The sequence below is a fragment of the Typopeltis vanoorti genome, chromosome 16, assembly GCF_054136105.1.
Source record: "Typopeltis vanoorti isolate ZY-2024b chromosome 16, IOZ_Tvanoo_1.0, whole genome shotgun sequence".
Lineage (NCBI taxonomy): Eukaryota > Metazoa > Arthropoda > Arachnida > Uropygi > Thelyphonidae > Typopeltis > Typopeltis vanoorti.
In genome coordinates this window covers 46,594,603-46,611,125 of record NC_143564.1, presented here as the reverse complement: position 1 = coordinate 46,611,125, position 16,523 = coordinate 46,594,603, and the positions used below count along the sequence as shown (strand labels likewise).

General features: G+C 34.8%; 1 protein-coding gene across 2 annotated transcripts in view; it reads left to right on the top strand.

The window, feature by feature from the left end:
* Positions 1-16,523, top strand: part of rictor (rapamycin-insensitive companion of Tor) — a 955,009-nt gene that overhangs the window by 685,223 nt on the left and 253,263 nt on the right. For both annotated transcript variants that reach the window (XM_090406113.1, XM_090406114.1), the window contains exon 23: positions 13,973-14,153. In XM_090406113.1, the coding sequence (XP_090262239.1) occupies positions 13,973-14,153 (181 nt within the window). The remainder of the gene's footprint in view (positions 1-13,972; positions 14,154-16,523) is intronic.

Sequence of the window (16,523 nt, the reverse complement as noted above, 5' to 3'; positions counted from 1 at the left end):
CTTTAATTCTTTTTAAGACTCTCTTACATTCTGCTCTTTTCAGTGTGATATCCTGCTTAGTACTAAGTAATAGTCACTTCCAATTTCAAATCCTGTATACACTCTTATATCTTGAATGAGCATGAAAATATCACTATCAACAATGTCGTAGTCAATGAGACTTTTCTTATTTCTTGTGTCTTCTCTCCATGTGAACATTGCACATCTGTATGTTGAAATGTAGTGTTAGTAATGACTAGTCCATGTCCTGATCAGAAGTCCAGTAAATACTTACCATTATTATTAGCTTTGTCCTTTTCCTCCAAATTCTTCCAAAATGTTCCTGTTGGGATTCATTTCTTACTCTGATGTTCAGTTCGCCATCAAGGACCACCTTTTCCATTTTCTTTATGTCAGCTGCCTGTTCTAATGATGCTAAAAATTCCTCCACTTCTTCCTTAGAAGAACCTTGTGTGAGACCATAGGCACAAATAAGTTTCGATGTCCATTTTGAAGGTTGCCCACATAATTCTACTTGAAACTGCCTTCCAATCAAGAAGTTTATCTTCATGTTTGGTGTCGAATGCTATCACTATGCCTTCCTTTCCAAGAAGATAAGTGTCTGATAACGTAGAGCATAATAAAAATTTACTGAGAAAAGAGAATCAAAGAAACATAAGTAGTTCCTTTTTTAAATTGGTGATTCATATTATGTGGAATCTGTAACCCTTTCTGAAGACAGTGAGTTATATTTTGCAGTGAATTTCGGTATAGCTTAAGAAAAAAAAATTAGATAATAGTTATGTCTGTCAGGTAGATTTATTCAAATTAATTGTTGTAATGGTTGTATGTAATTTAATACTGTTAATCGTGTCAGCATTGTTATGTCTGTGTGTGTGTGTTTGTGAAAAAAAAAAGTAAAATAAAAAATAAATATAGAAAATTAAAAAAGAGAGAAAATGAGCAAATGATGAAGCTAAGCTAAGAAGGTGATGTTTATGTGCTAACCTGGATCTAATGTACCTGAAAATAGGAAACCTGAGATATTTCTCATGTGATAATTGAGATGAGTTAGAATGCATGTTTTGCAGTTCCTGTCAAGGTAAACTTTGGAAGTCTACAATTCTAGTGGAACTGAATGTTCGAGCCACCATAATCTGGGTAGATGTTGAAGTCTGGTCATCTGTTGCAACTAAATCCTGTACCCACATCAGTTGGCTGTAAAGTGAGTCAATTATATTGTAGGAAACAACCTACTAGTGGATAAATGTATAGTCAAAGTATATGATGTGGTATCCATACCCTGTCAGGAAATGAAAAAGTCCCCTTTTTAGTAGACACATCCAGATAGTATAAGTTTCATTTCCCAGTATAATACAACCATCATGCAATAAGAATGGTGTCTTCAGAATTGCATTAGACATTATGGAGAAGATACGGCTTTCTGATACCACAGACTAGTTAATAAATATGTTCTGTACCATACTTAGACCTTGAGAAGGCATCCAGGTTGGCTCTGAATAATATTGCTGCTAATTTGCTTCCATGTGCTTGAAGAAACCTTGATGAATAGCAATAATGGTATTGGGGGGGGGGGTGAATCCATTAGTTTTATTAATTTATTCGTATTTGTGGCTTAACAGAGAATCAGTTGCTGTATGTCCATTCATAATATACGTTCTGAGCCTCTCATGTATGAGATTAATATATATATATACACACACACACACACACACACACAGGTATACTACTCATTTTCCAGCAATGGATGGTCTAGCATAATGATGAGCGGGCTGCATGCAGCCAGCCAACTACTAACCCGTGACCTGCTGAAACATTTCACTTAATTTAGCTGAAGTGTAAAAATTTTAGAAAAAGGCACAATGTGTTATCAATATGAAGCATGCATTAAGAGATCACTTGAAAAATATTTGCTTGCAAAGATAGTTCCCACGATTCTGCCATTTGCCTTTGCATTTTCAGTTGTACTTTAATGATATATGAAAGTAGTTGCATTATTCTTGAATAAACTTATTGATACAAGCTCTTTCAAAACCTATCTGATCCGATCTGATTTTCCCTTTCAGTCATTTCGGACCATAGGTGACTTTGTAGGCTTTGCCCACAAAGTATTCCCGGTGAGATTTTTACAGGATAGTTTACCATTGCCTTCCCCAACCTCCCTATTTTATCCGGGCTTGGGACAGGCACGTGGGACATATTCATGACTGTAATCTATGTGCGTTCACAGGGCCAGTTTCCCTGTTCTGGAAAACGAAAAACCCAAGTTTCTGGGTGAAAAACCCCCATACTTCCGTATGAGACCGACTAACTCACCTTTAGTTGAAAGAGACCAGATAAAGGTTCCTCACATCACTGATGGGAATCAAACCTAGGTCTTTCCGACCAAAGGGCTTCATCTATACTGACTAAGCAACGGAAGCTCATAATGGTAATGTCATTTTTTATTTAGAAAAATACAAACAGAACTGTGTTTAATCAATGAGTTCAAAATCTAGAAAATTCAAAATTGAAGATGAAAATCGTCAGTTTAATGAAAGATGGACATGCGACTATTTTTTTACTTGCATAAAAGACAATGCTGTTTGCTTGATATGTTGTGAAAAGATATCTGTTCTCAAGGAATATAATATCAAGAGGCATTATAAAACTAAAATTCTTCAAGATTCGACAATTTGCAAGGACAGTTACACAAAGACAAAGTGAATCAACTGCAAAAAATCTTGAACAATGGCAAAATGTATTTAGAGCCTCTTCATTAACCACAGATACTGCAGTTCATGCAAGCTACATTGTTGGTCAAATTTTGGCAAAAAGAATGAAATCATTCTCTGGTTGAGAAATAGTAAAAGAATGCTTACTAACAGTAGCAGATGTCGCTTTCCCTGATAAAAAAAAAAAAAAAAAAAAAGGTATAATTTTGAAAATCAGCTTGTCATGATTTACAATCGCAAGAAGGATTGATGGTCTTCCACAAATTATTGAGGAAATTTTGCAGGGACATATTTCTAGGTTAGAATGGATTTCTTTGGCTTTAGATGAAAGTTGTGATATTAGTGATATGGCACAACTTGCTGCATTTTTTGAGAGGAACAGATTCTAGTTCAAATCACCGAAGAATTTGCATCTTTAGTTCCATTGAAAGAAACTACTACCAAAAAAGATATGTACAGGGAATTGAAAACTGTTCTTTATCAATTAAATATCCCAATAGAAAAGATTGTTGGTGTAACAACAGATGGAGCTCGAGCCATGTCTAGTAAGAATGTTAGTCTCTAGGGATTATTATCCAGAGACATAAAAAGATTGACAGGGCAGGAAATAATTATTTCTCACAGCATTTTGCACTAAGAATATTTGAGTGCAAAAGTTTTGAAAATGTCCAATATTGTTCCACCGATCACAAAAATTGTAAATTTTATTAGATCTCGAGGACTGAATCATGGCGAATTTAAGGAATTTTTGAGAGATATGGAAAGCGAATATTGCGATATCCTTTTTAAAACCGAGGTTCGATGGTTAAGATGCTGCACAATGCTTAACATTGTATACGATTTGAAGAGTGAAATTCAGTTATTCTTCGAGATGAAAGACAACTCATTTCCAGAATTTAATGAAAGGACTAGATCTGAGACTTTTCATTTTGCATTGAAATTACTCAACATTTGAAGGAATTAAATGTAAATCTTCAAGGACAGAACAAACTTATTAATGAAATGTTTGATAAAATAAAAGCCTTTGAAAATAAACTGAAAATTTGGAATTGACAACTGGAATCTAATAATATAGTTCATTTTCCAATTTTGAGAAAAGAAAATCCACATTAAACAAAAATATATGCAGAGGAAATACAGAGACTACAAGAAGAATTTAGTTCTTGGTTCAAAAACTTACATGAAAATGAAACTAGTTTTGATATTTTCTCATCACCCTTTAATATAGCCATTGAAAGGGTTCCTGAAGAATTTCAAATAGAAATAATTGATTTGCAAAGCAACACTTAACTAGGAAATAAGTTTCAAAATGTTAGTCTTACTGACTTTTATAAGAGTTACTTTCCAACTGATAAATTTCCATTGCTGGCTACCCATTCTAGGCAAATAATGAGTTTATTTGGTAATCTTATCTGTGTGAATAATTCTTTTCTAAAATGAAAATTATAAAAAATGATCGTCGAAATCACCTTGATGACAAACAAAAACTTGAATTAGATTTGCAGTTTACCTCCTAATATTGAAAAGCATGTTGATGAGATACAGAGCGAAATATCTCATTAATTAAATTGAAGCAGATATTTAATTTCTTTTGATTAAAAAATTATGTATGTATACCTGTGTATATATTGAAAACATTACTAATAAAAAGTAAATCAAATTAAAACAAACTTTTCATTGTAAATCTGTCAAAAATAACAAATTCCATCCCATAAATTAAATTTTTTTTTTTTTAATATATTAAAATATTTATTTTTGTGTTTATTGTGGCCTATATGGAATATTAGGTTTTCAACTGTGGCCCACTGAAGAACAAAGGTTGCTCATCACTGGTCTAGCACATCATAAATATATGTGTATATATACATATATATATATATATATATATTTTTTTTTTATATTAGAATTTTACTGACTAGAAACACCGAGATAAGACAAAAACTTTAATTAGAACATAACTAGTTTCATTGGACTGCCGACTTCTTCAGGTGTGCATACTATCACAAAAAAAATGGAAAGTTAGCAAGATAAAAATGAACTTCTCATATAAACAACAACAGTCAAGTTTGAACTGGCATCTTCATGGCAGGTCTTGGTTTATGTGTTCATCTGTGAGGAGTCCAGAACTATTTCTTTCGATTCTAAGATGCGTCTTTCTAGTTCTTTAGTGCATTTATGGATATTTGTAGTAAGATTCCAGTTTATCTGGTGTTGACGCTCTTCAAAATTAGAGTTGGCAGAGAAAAGGACATGACTGGAGAGGGTGCTTGCATGTTGCACTACAACTCGAAGAGCATCACTTTGATGCTCTTCGAGTTGTAGTGAGATAGACTTACAGGGTGTTCGGGATAAATTTGACAGTTTCGTAAGGAAAAAGAAAATCTTCTTTGTATCTATTAAATTTAATGAATTGGCAAAAAAACATTACAGGCAGAGTTAATTACAATACTATCAACAAGATTTACTCAAAATAACCACCATTAGCATCGATCACAGCTTCAATTCTGCTTCGGAACCTCGAACAAGCTGATGCTACAGTCTCCCTGGGAAGGGCCGCAAAAACTGTTTTAATTTTATCCATTAACTGGGCTTTTGTATTACTGGAAGTGCGATTGGTGTCTTTTTCAACTGCGCCCCATACAAAATAATCCATGGGGTTAAGGTCTGGGGAGTTTGGAGGCCAAACATTTGGACTGGTGAAGTCGTAGAAATTTTCAGACAACCATTTTTGACTTTTCCCAGAGGTGTGGCAAGGGGCCGAATCCTGCTGCCATACATACGGCCTACCATTGGCTACCCTTGTTATCCAGGGCTTGACTACAGTTAGCAACTCCACGAACAAAGCCCGAATTCCAATGCCAGGGTTCTTCAACACCTGTTCCTGCAGATTTGCGAGGAATTCTGCTGTACGAACGCAATCAGATCGTCTGCTAGGGATCTTTCTTCTTGCTACATCCTCGTAGTCACCATTGCAAGTCTCTAGTTCATGCCTGATTGTTTTTACTGTATTCAGGGAGCATTGGGCAGCAGTCGTAATATCCTTATTTTGATGGCGGGCACGAATCATCATGATACAAGTTATTCTCTTCCATGATTCAGGTGGGTTCCAGCTATCCATCCTTTCTGACATCTTGTATATGAATGAAGAAGGGTCCAAACTTTTAAATGAAGAGAAGTGTGTGTTAATACATGTAACTTACGGAAAAATATAATTAATTATAAATATGTCAAATTTATCCCGAACACCCTGTATCTTATCTGAGATAGACTTATCTTGCCCATAATATGGCTTTCCGCAACTACAAATGATTTTATATACTCCTGGGAACTGAAGTTGGTCATGTTTGGCTTGGGTTGACTCAGGAAAGAACAGAGTTTTGGTAGGGTAGTGAAGTTCTAATATTAAATTTCTTCATAATTTTTGCCAATTTGGCCAATAGAGAACTTGCGTACGGTAATTGAATGTGTGGAATAGGGTTCGAGTTATCTTCTTCCTGAGGTTGGAGATGTGGATATGGACAGTGAGAAATGCTTCGAGGTGAGTAGCTGTTGTTTAAGGAAATACTTTTGAGGTGGTTAAGTTCAATTTGAAGATCTTCTTCTCCTGAAATTAGAGATCTCACCCGATGAGCCAGAGTGGTGATAATTCCGAGTTTCTGTCGAAGGAAGTGATGAGAGGAGGCATATATCTATCCATATAAGTTGTTTTTCAAAAAATAAAAAATTTGAGACAATTAGGCATCCTAGTAATCTTTACATCTAAAAAGAGGATACCGTTCACCTCAAGTTTGCAATGTGAATTTGATGTTTTGATGGCGATTGTTCATATGATCTAGTAAGTTTTGTAAGTTCTCTAGACCATATTCCCAGATGATGGAAGATGTCATCCATGTATCGAAGCCACAGTTTTGATTTTAGTGTAGCGCTAGAAATTTCCTTTATCTCGATGTCTTCAAGAAAAATGTTGCTAACACTGGAAAGAAAGGGCTGCCCATGGCTAAGCCGCTGGTTTGTTTAAAGATTTTTCCTGCAAATAGGAAATAGCCAGAGTTTACACAATGCATTAATAAAGAGAAAAATTTTGGGGGGGAGTTTGTTTTTTAGGAGATTGAGGACTTCTTCAGTAGGACATTTGTAAAGAGAGAGAGACAATATCATAACTGACCATTCTGCCAGACTCCTTGAGTTGTAAATTTTTTACCTTAGATATAAAATCCACAGAGTTCTTGATATAAGAGGAAGAATTTCCAGTGAGATGTTTTAAGGATGAGGCAAGGTATTTTGACAGGTTGTAAGTGGGTGAGTCAATGCCTTCAACTATCGGTCCTAAAGGTGTGTCTGCTTTGTGGATTTTTGGAAGGCCATATAAATGGGGAATCAGGGGATGAAGAGAATGGAGAGATTACCTGGAGTGTCTTGGAACTTCCGAGGTTGAATTGAAAAGGTTATTGGTCCAGTTGTGAAGTTCCCTCATAGGGTCACTTTGTAAAAGAGAGTAAGTATTAGACATTAATAATTCATTGATCTTGACATGGTAATCAGATCTGTTAAGGATGACTGTTGCATTTCCTTTGTCTTCTGGTAAAATGTCATTGTTATTACGAAATTGGTGGATAGCTTTTCTTTTGCATGAGCTAAATTATCTGGAGGCAGATGACTGTTGTCGATTGTAAAAATAGCTTATATTCTGAGTAGGTTCGCTTTTTGTTTTGGGAGATGTGAGAGAGCCTTTTCTACTTTGGTGAGAAAGAATTCCTTTGGAATAAAGGTAGGAGATTGGATGAAGTTGAGCCCTTTAGAAAATATGCTTATTTCTGCTGAAGAAAGGGTTTGTGAAGATTTATTTATGACATTTTTTAGGTCCTGTAAAGGAATGGAAGATGGACGAGTTTGTTCCTGTTTAAGGCAATTAAATTTCCTAGTAAGAGACAATTTATTGATGTGTTGGGATCTAGAAGCATGGTGTGAGTTGATATTTTTAACCTCATTCCAAGATGTGTTGTCTAAAGATGATTTCAGGCTGTTTTCTAATACATCTTTTTTAGAGAATACGGAAGCTAAAATATATTTTGTGTCCGTAATCCTTTCATTTAACAGTTCAAGTTTTGCTCTAAGGTAGATGCTATGTGCATGTTTTCTGCGTATAGATTCCTTAAATTGTAAAAACTTGGGGATGATAGAATGGAACTTGCATCTTTTCCAGAATCTTCTGATGCTCCTTAATGCGTTGTAGAATAACCTCGTCAGAAGGTAAATGGATATTATTAAGGGTATTTACTCTGATTGTAGACATTTTTATATTTTTATATTTACTGACTAGAAACACTGAGATAAGACAAAAACTTTAATTAGAACACAACTAGTTTCATTGGAATGCCGACTTCTTCACGTGTACATACTATCACAGAAAAACTGGAAAGTTAGCAAGATAAAAAAATGAACTTCTCGTATAAACAAGTTAGGAACAGCAACAGTCAAGTTTGAACTGGCATCCGCATGGCAGGTCTAGCGTGAGGCATTAGTCAGTGGGAACTGTCTCGAGAACACCAAAACTGAATTACTGCGATGTGTGAATCAGGTAAGCTATAACTTAAGTTTTGTTTAAAGTTTAAAGTTTTTGCTAATGCCTCATGCTAGACCTGCCACGCGGATGCCAGTTTGAACTTGACTGTGTTGTTCCTAACTTGTTTATATGAGAAGTTTAAAGTTTTTGTCTTATCTCGGAGTTTCTAGTCAGTAAAATTCTAATATAAAAATGTCTACAATCCGAGTAAACGCCCTTAATAATAATAATAATAATAATAATAATAATAATATATATATGTGTTCATATCTCACTGTGAGAAGACAAGCAAAGAGAAAAATTGATTACATGATGAGAAAAGGCACACCTTTCAGATCTTTTAAGCTTCTCCAATCACTATGCATCTCCGTTTTCTTAATTGCACACCTTTGTTTTTTTTTTGTCTCCAAGATGGCATTTGTGCTTATATTTATTCTGATATCCTGTAAAAAAAATTCTGTTCCACTTAGAATCTCTTCTTTAAATTTTTGTCCTTGTTCTGTAAAATTCATTTGTTATTTTCATTGTCCCCCTTCCCCATACGCATTGATAGTGACGTCATTCTCTTTAAAGATTTTAATATTCATAACTACAAGGAGCTTCTCCTCTCAAGCTGTATGATACTAAAAATTTTCTATCTACAAAGATTTTCTACAAATTGTTATTGTCTGATATTACTAGTAGGTATGTAAACCAATCCTTCATTCATCTAAGTATATTGTGGATGTTTGTCTTCAAGCAGTTCACAGATGAATGATTATTCTTCTCTCTTTTGGAGCAACACTCGTGCTGTCCTTTTTTTTATTATGTTTGTCATGTATAGCATTAATTTGCTTGACTTCTTTGCTTCATTTCCTTTGTTCAGTTCTATAAACTAAATATATGCATGTAGGCGTCACTAAAACAGTTCTTACAAGCATAGAAACATTTATTCCTCCATTCTTGTACCATAACTAAACTTTGGTTCTCAAATGATGGTGAGAAACAGAGCATTTAATAGTAAGATAACGAGCTGGACTGGCAGTGTAAAAGTGTGTACAAATGGGAAGATAGCAAGAGTGAATAGCAGAGTTGGTGGTGATATGGCAAAAGATGTAGCATATGTGCAGAGTGAAATGAAGAGAATTGTGGATATGTGTGGAACAGTGAAGAAGACTGAAATGAATTGACAGGGAGACACAGCGTGAGAAAGTTGATGCTTGAAGAGGTAGTGAATGTCTGAGTAGACAAAGGAATGGAGTGGGATCTCTTGGGTCTGGAGAGATTTCCAGGATAGGTGATGAAAGAGACTGGCTCAAGGAAAGCATGAAGGGGGTCATGTCTAATAAGTGGTATCAGTGAAACTTGTTATAGACCCAGAAATGAACTGTTATGTTTGTACACATATGCTAGAAATCAGAAACAAGGAGAATGATATCGTTGCATTGATTGAGTTTGTTCACCCAAAAGTTGCTGGAATAAGTGAGACATGATTGGATAAGGACAACATCCTGACAGCAATAGAGATGGATGGGTATAATTTATGATTTTCATGGAGATAGAAAAGGCAACAAAGAGAGGTGAAGTGCTGTTGATTATTATTTTCCTTAAATCTCCATGGTATCAGACTCACTGTGGGAGGGCCCTCTGTCATACATTTCATCATACCATGCCTTAAATACTTATTCTCTGCAGACTCCACACTCCTCTGGAAATTGATTCCAATAATTCACCACTCCCCTGCAAAAAAATCTGCTTCTCATTCCTTTGCTCACACCCTCCTAAGACAGTTTCTAGGGATGACCTCTTGTTCTCCTCCAATTTCCCATTCTGTGAAAAAATCAATATTTATATGATGAGAACCTCTTACCAACATATACGTCTCTCTCATATCCTCTTTCCTCCTCCTATCCACTAGACACTGTAAATTGCAGCATCTCAACCTTTCTTTATACTCAACATTCCAGAAAATAGAAATAGAACCTTAGTCAATGACCCCTGGACCTTTTCCAGTATCTCTTCATCCACTTGAAAACCAGGTAACCAAGTCATCTGTGCACAGTAGTCCATATGTGGGCTAATCAAGTCAGTGTCCTCTTCCTCATTGCTGGAATTCATTCTATTCTCCTTGTGCTTTTTGAAATGTATCCTCTAAATTTAGATCCGTATTCATCATAACTCCAATATATCTTATTTCTTCCACCTCCTCCTCCTCCAATATTTCCCAACCAATTGTATACTGTACATCCTATATTCGTGTTCCAAGTATTAAAACCTTTCACTTTGCAACATTGAACCTTCCATGCCTATTCATGCAGTCTATTCATCTCTTAAAAAACATTTGCTCTACTCCTTGTAATTCTTCCCAACTTTGCATTATCTGCAAACAACCGAATATCCCCATTCAATCCTTTCACTTCACCATATATCTCTTGTTCACTCACAATCAATCTCTACTCCTCCTCTTTCACTATTCTTAAATTCCACATGATGTAACATTCACAAGGATGAAATATAGTTAGGAACTACTTATTTAATATCTGAACTATGTGCTTCACATCGGATATCCTCTTACCATTTTCTTCAATCAGCGTCATCCTTCCATAATCATTCTTTGTTCTTCTGGCTACATATTGAAATAAGTCCTCACTTTTTTGTTTTGCTAGCTTACTGCTGCTCATACTGCACTATTTTCTAGGTAGGGTCCTTTCCAACTGAATTTGTTAAACAATTACAGCCATCCATGCCTGTGATGGCATTCCAATCCACAGCTTTTTGGTTGGAGAATTGGTATGCGAACCATTTGGTCAACAATGCTGGCAGAATATTCTAGGAGATACCAACTCAAGAAGTAACTTAAAAATACTGAACCACCTAGGTAGGTATTGGTAGTCTGTGGATTTTGGTTTGAATTGGTCTTTTAGTTATTCAGTTATTTGAGATTGGCAAAAAAGAGAAGCAGATAACTTTTGGCTACATGATGATATAAAAGAGCCATGGCGTTTTCTGTGTCTCAACTGCTATCTGTCTTTTCTTTCTACTAATACTACCAGACTGTCTTACACCTCTATACTATTTAGACCTATGATGAACACCCTTCATTTTTTTCACCTTGAAGATTGAAAAGGTCGAAATTGGTGTAGATGGCAACTCTTTACATAATGCATGGCAATATACACAACTGAATGGAGAGCAATTTGTGAATTATTATATATTGGGACAGTTTGATGTGAAATCAGCAACTCTAAAAGTATTCTAGTTAAGAAGATACTTTACCTGCAAGCTACAAATGTAATTTCTGATTTAATATAATTATAATTTGCAAATTAAAAAAAAGGTGTTTTGATTTGTGGTTTAAATTGTTTATGCTATATTATGTGTATATGTTTGGATACAGGAATAATTTAGACTGAGAGCAATCTGTGAATTATGCTTTCTAGGACAGTTTGATGTGAAATCACAGCTCTAAAAGTAGCCTAATTAAGAAGATACTTTACCTGCATGCTAAGAATGTAATTTCTGATCAAATATAATTTATAAATTAAAAAAGGTGTTTCGATTTGAGGTTTAAGTTATTATTATTATTTCTTGACACCTCCAAGGAGTCCAAAGACTCATCGAGAGTGGGAACCTACTCTACAACTCTCCATCTCCACCACTTCCATCCATCACCGTCATCTACATCAACACCACTAGTATTTTTTGTCAATAAATTGTGTGTATCCTGAAGGCCAATTTGTCTGTATGCAGAATGAAAAACCCGAGTTTCTGGGAGAAAAAACCCTGCTACCTCCTTAGGAGATTGGCTAACTCACCTTCGATTGAAAAAACCCATATATAAAGATTTCTCCAGTCACAATGAGAATTGAACTTAGGCCTTTTTCAATCAAAGGGCACAATGTAAATTAGCAAGTTTGATCTTTCTTCTCAGCTTTCTGTCTGTTTTTGGTCCTAATGTCCTCTAAGTTGAACAACCCCCTGTGGTGCATGGGATTACTTCAGGTGGATGGGGAATTTTTGCCTTTCAGAGCCTTAATTGAAAACCCCACTCATGGAGAGACATTCATTTAATCCCTTAATTCTTCCCAACTTTGCATCATTCACAGACAACTTTATTTCCTCATTTATATCTGCCAGTGTCATTAACTTGTAAGTTAAACAGCAATGACTCTAAAACATGTTCCTGTGCCACACCATTAGTGATTTTCCTCTTTAGGGATGCCGTTTTCCCCCTCCCCACCCTTACACTACTTACTGCTACTTCTTAGAATGAAGAAACTCATTTCCAACTCACAAACTTGTTGTTCAACCAAGTCTATCAAGATGCTTTGTGAAATATAAAAAATTCACTACTGGGTATGAATATGAATCTCTTCTTATCCAATATGTCTGTCAACTGAACGTATGCATAAGTAACTTGCTAAAATAAGACCTCCTCTTAACAAACTCCTGTTGATTCCCTCATAGAAATCATGCTGTTATCAGTGGAGTCTTAGATTCTAGCAGTTGCCAGCTTATCTTGCACCTTAATCACAACATCAGATGCAAATATCAGTAAGCAATTTAAAGCCTAAGTCTTGTTTGATAGTAAAACAAAAATTAAACTATTGCAAATTACAAAATTAAGCACACTACTTTTAGTTAATTAAACAAACACTCATAAATATAAAAATGCAAAAAGAAAGTTAATTTTTGCTAAATACTTTCAAAAAGAACTCATCTTTTGGTACCAAAAAGCACCATGTGCAGTAACTTCTGTCATTTTTGATGTTCCCATTTATATAGTACCACTTCTGTGTTTGCTTAACACTTAACCATAATAAATTTAATTTAATCCTTTATCCAAGTGTAAGCAAAAGGATTAAACTAAATTTATTATAATCTAACCAAGTGCAAAATAAACTTCCAACATCTTTCACTAAATTTAGAGTAATTCAATGATAAGGTGGTACACCTGTTGGCAACTTGAATAGGTAAATATGACCTCTCCTATTGCTTCTGCCTTAGTATCTCCATGCTTGGGTCTGCCTCCCACTGACGAGACCTCAGTAAAGGTCGAAACTGGTCTGGGTAGCGGCCCTTTCCTTAATGCATAGCAGTATACATGTCTGCAAGGAGATGTGCTTTGCACTATGGGAGATACTGAGACAAGGAGTGATGAGAGCTTGATCCACCTTTGCTCGGAGTTGCCTGGTGTTGCACCACCTTACCTCACTCCTGAAGATATTTTCAGACGCAAACTTTGTTTGCTTACACTTGGATAAAGGATTAAACTAAATTTATTATAGTCTAACCAAGTGCAAAATAAACTTCTAACAGTTAACCACTTACTTATATCTCTCTTCTAACATTCATTCATTTACAACACACTGCTTCTACTGTCACTAAAACCCAGTTTTTTTAAAAAATTGGGTTTTAGTGACAGCAGAAGCAGTGACAACAAATATACTTGTCACAGGCATAACAAACTACCAAATCTTGTATGCTGTGTTGCTCATAATTTATGCTAGGTGACATTGAGCTAAACATTGGACATAGGACAGGCACCTTGTCAGCTAAAAGAAACAATATGATGTTGTGCAGTATGCATGGCACAACAGTGGAAAGAATTCTTCAGAATAATAGCCCAATTCTCGCTGCTTGTTAAATGTAATATATATATATATATAGAGAGAGAGAGAGAATCTTTTGTTTTGCTTATTTATTTTACTTTCAGATTCACTGTCCAGAATGTGTTTCTACCTCCTCATATGTATGGTCAACTGGTGCAGCATAACGAAGGTCTTGAATTATTATTAACTGAAAACTGTTTTGCATCACTTTTTCAAGAGATTATTAATCCAAGTTACATTTCAGAAAGTGGAGTGCTTCGCCTGAAGGCTGCCCTGTGGGCTGTGGTGAGTTATTATTTATTGTAGTAAAATATTTATAGAATTCTGGAGAATGATTATCTTCCTTTCCATTACTTCAATTTTTTTTTTCATCTAAAAGGAAATTTTTAAAAGAAATGAAATACTAATCAGCATTCAGTGTCTTTTGTGCTCTCTCTCTTTCTCACATGGAACATAATTTACTTGTATCATGTGTGCCATTAGTATACAGGATTTGTGCTCTGAATAGGGAGCATTGTCTCTTCATGTTGATAATTATCCACACCATTATGTTGACATGCATGGAGAGTATATTTTGGAAGTTAAAACTTGAAAGTTGAAATTTTAACAGTTGAAAATTAAATTTACTTTGAGAGGATTTGTCATAGAGAAATTTTCATAAATTTAGTAGATGTTTGCATAGCATAGGACTATTTACTCATTTAATAATTAATTTCCATTTTGTCACTTTTCAGAGAATAGTTTTGTGTGGGTATTAGCTTTGCCTGGTAATCAGCATTAATAAATAGCCTCCTGAATAACATTCATATCACTTACAATTTTGAAAGTTTAAAAGAAAATTACAAAAAATATTCACTTCAGGAGAAATATTTTATTGAAATGATAAAAACAATGATGTTATGGAAAACATGAAACTTTTTGTTTGAAGTGGGGGGGGGGGGGCATTAGATGATGAATATTCTGATGAATATTTAAGAGAAAATATTCGTGGAATTTAGTCATCATGAACATTTTCTGATGTATATCCTCAAGATATAAGTCAGATATTATAGCAGTTTAACACAATGAATTTGTTACTAGCTGTTAAGAGTGGATTGCATCTCTGCTGTCATTGAATCACTTGAATTATGTATGTAGATTCATGCCATAGCTGTGGGTTCAAATCCCACTTTGTGACATTTGAAATTTCTTTAGGTCTTAGATAATTTTTTTCTTCTAGTATGAAAGTGACACTCTGTTTATTAAAACCTAAAGGGACTTGAAAGAGTTAATTTTTTGGTCCCTAATCTCTCTAATTTCAGATTATCTAACACTTATCCCACAGTACTACATGTATTTTGAGGATAGAATGCACATAAAAAAAAGTTTCTAGATTTGAATGTACTTTGCATATTACAGTAACATTATTGCAATTAATTGTTGGTATTAAGCTAGCATTGCCCTTTGAGCAGTAGCAGCATTGCTTGTGTTATTTAGATAAGTCTTTATTTTTAGTAAGTATTTGTGATATTGCTAATCGTTATTAGTTGTATTTTCCTTATTTCGGACAGTACGGTGTGATCTATTTGTTTAATTGTGAATCTATTTTACACAATATTGTTTAAACAGTATTTTACATGGCACTGATACGTACAAGAAAAATGGCAACCAAGATTTCAATATTCAATTATTTCAGTATGAAGGATTTTATGCAGCGTAGTGTGTATGTTCATTGTAGCTGAGAGTGACTGGTTTATAGACAGGGGTGGGCAAGTTCTTCGATAATAAGAGCCACATATAATACTTTTCATACATTTTTCAATGTTCGAGAGCCGCAGAAAATATTATTTTAAAATTATAAATAGTAAAAAAATACAACTATATAATACACCTATTCACCAAAGAAGAATATGTTTAATCTGTACTCATTGAATACTTTGATTGAATCTTCATTTGTGCAGTTAATAGTTTAAAATCTAGCTGGTAGGATGTCAAATCTGTTCTGAGAAGCTCAGTGAGGTGGCTGTTAGTGAGGATAGCACAATGTTTTGACTTGACAAATTTCATTGCAGAGAAGAGGAATTCACAGCAGTAAGTTGTCCCAAAAACAGAGAGTATTCGGAAGCCAGTTTTCTGAAGATTGGGATACTTTGATTCTGGGATTTGTTTCAAAAGTCATTTACAGATGAGCTTTTATGCACTAGCTTCAAACCCACATGTTCCTGCAGCTCAATAAACTCTGTCTCTATTGAAGCAACATCTGCAGTAAAAGGTTCAACAATAGAACATCCATCGTTGGTGACATCAATCACAAAAGGTTTCACAAGAAATTCAAAACATGGCTTTAACTTTTTTAGTTTCTCAAACCTATTCTCAAAATCATTATAAAGTGTTTCTAAGTTTCCTTCATATTGTTTCAGTTTACTGTGTTTAATTTCAACATCAGGAAAAAAACAGTTATTCTTGATTTAAGTTTTGGAAAGTGCCCAAATTTCTTTGTTGCCAGATCTCTTTGAAAAAGCTTTATTTTATTCTGAAAACTGATTGGGCAAGTTCTGTAATAACTTTGTTCCGTCCTTGAAGTGCCAGATTTAAATATTGGAGGTGTTGCATTACATCTGTAAAGAACATCAGATCCTGTACCCATCCATGATCTTCTAGTTGTGGGTATTTCTT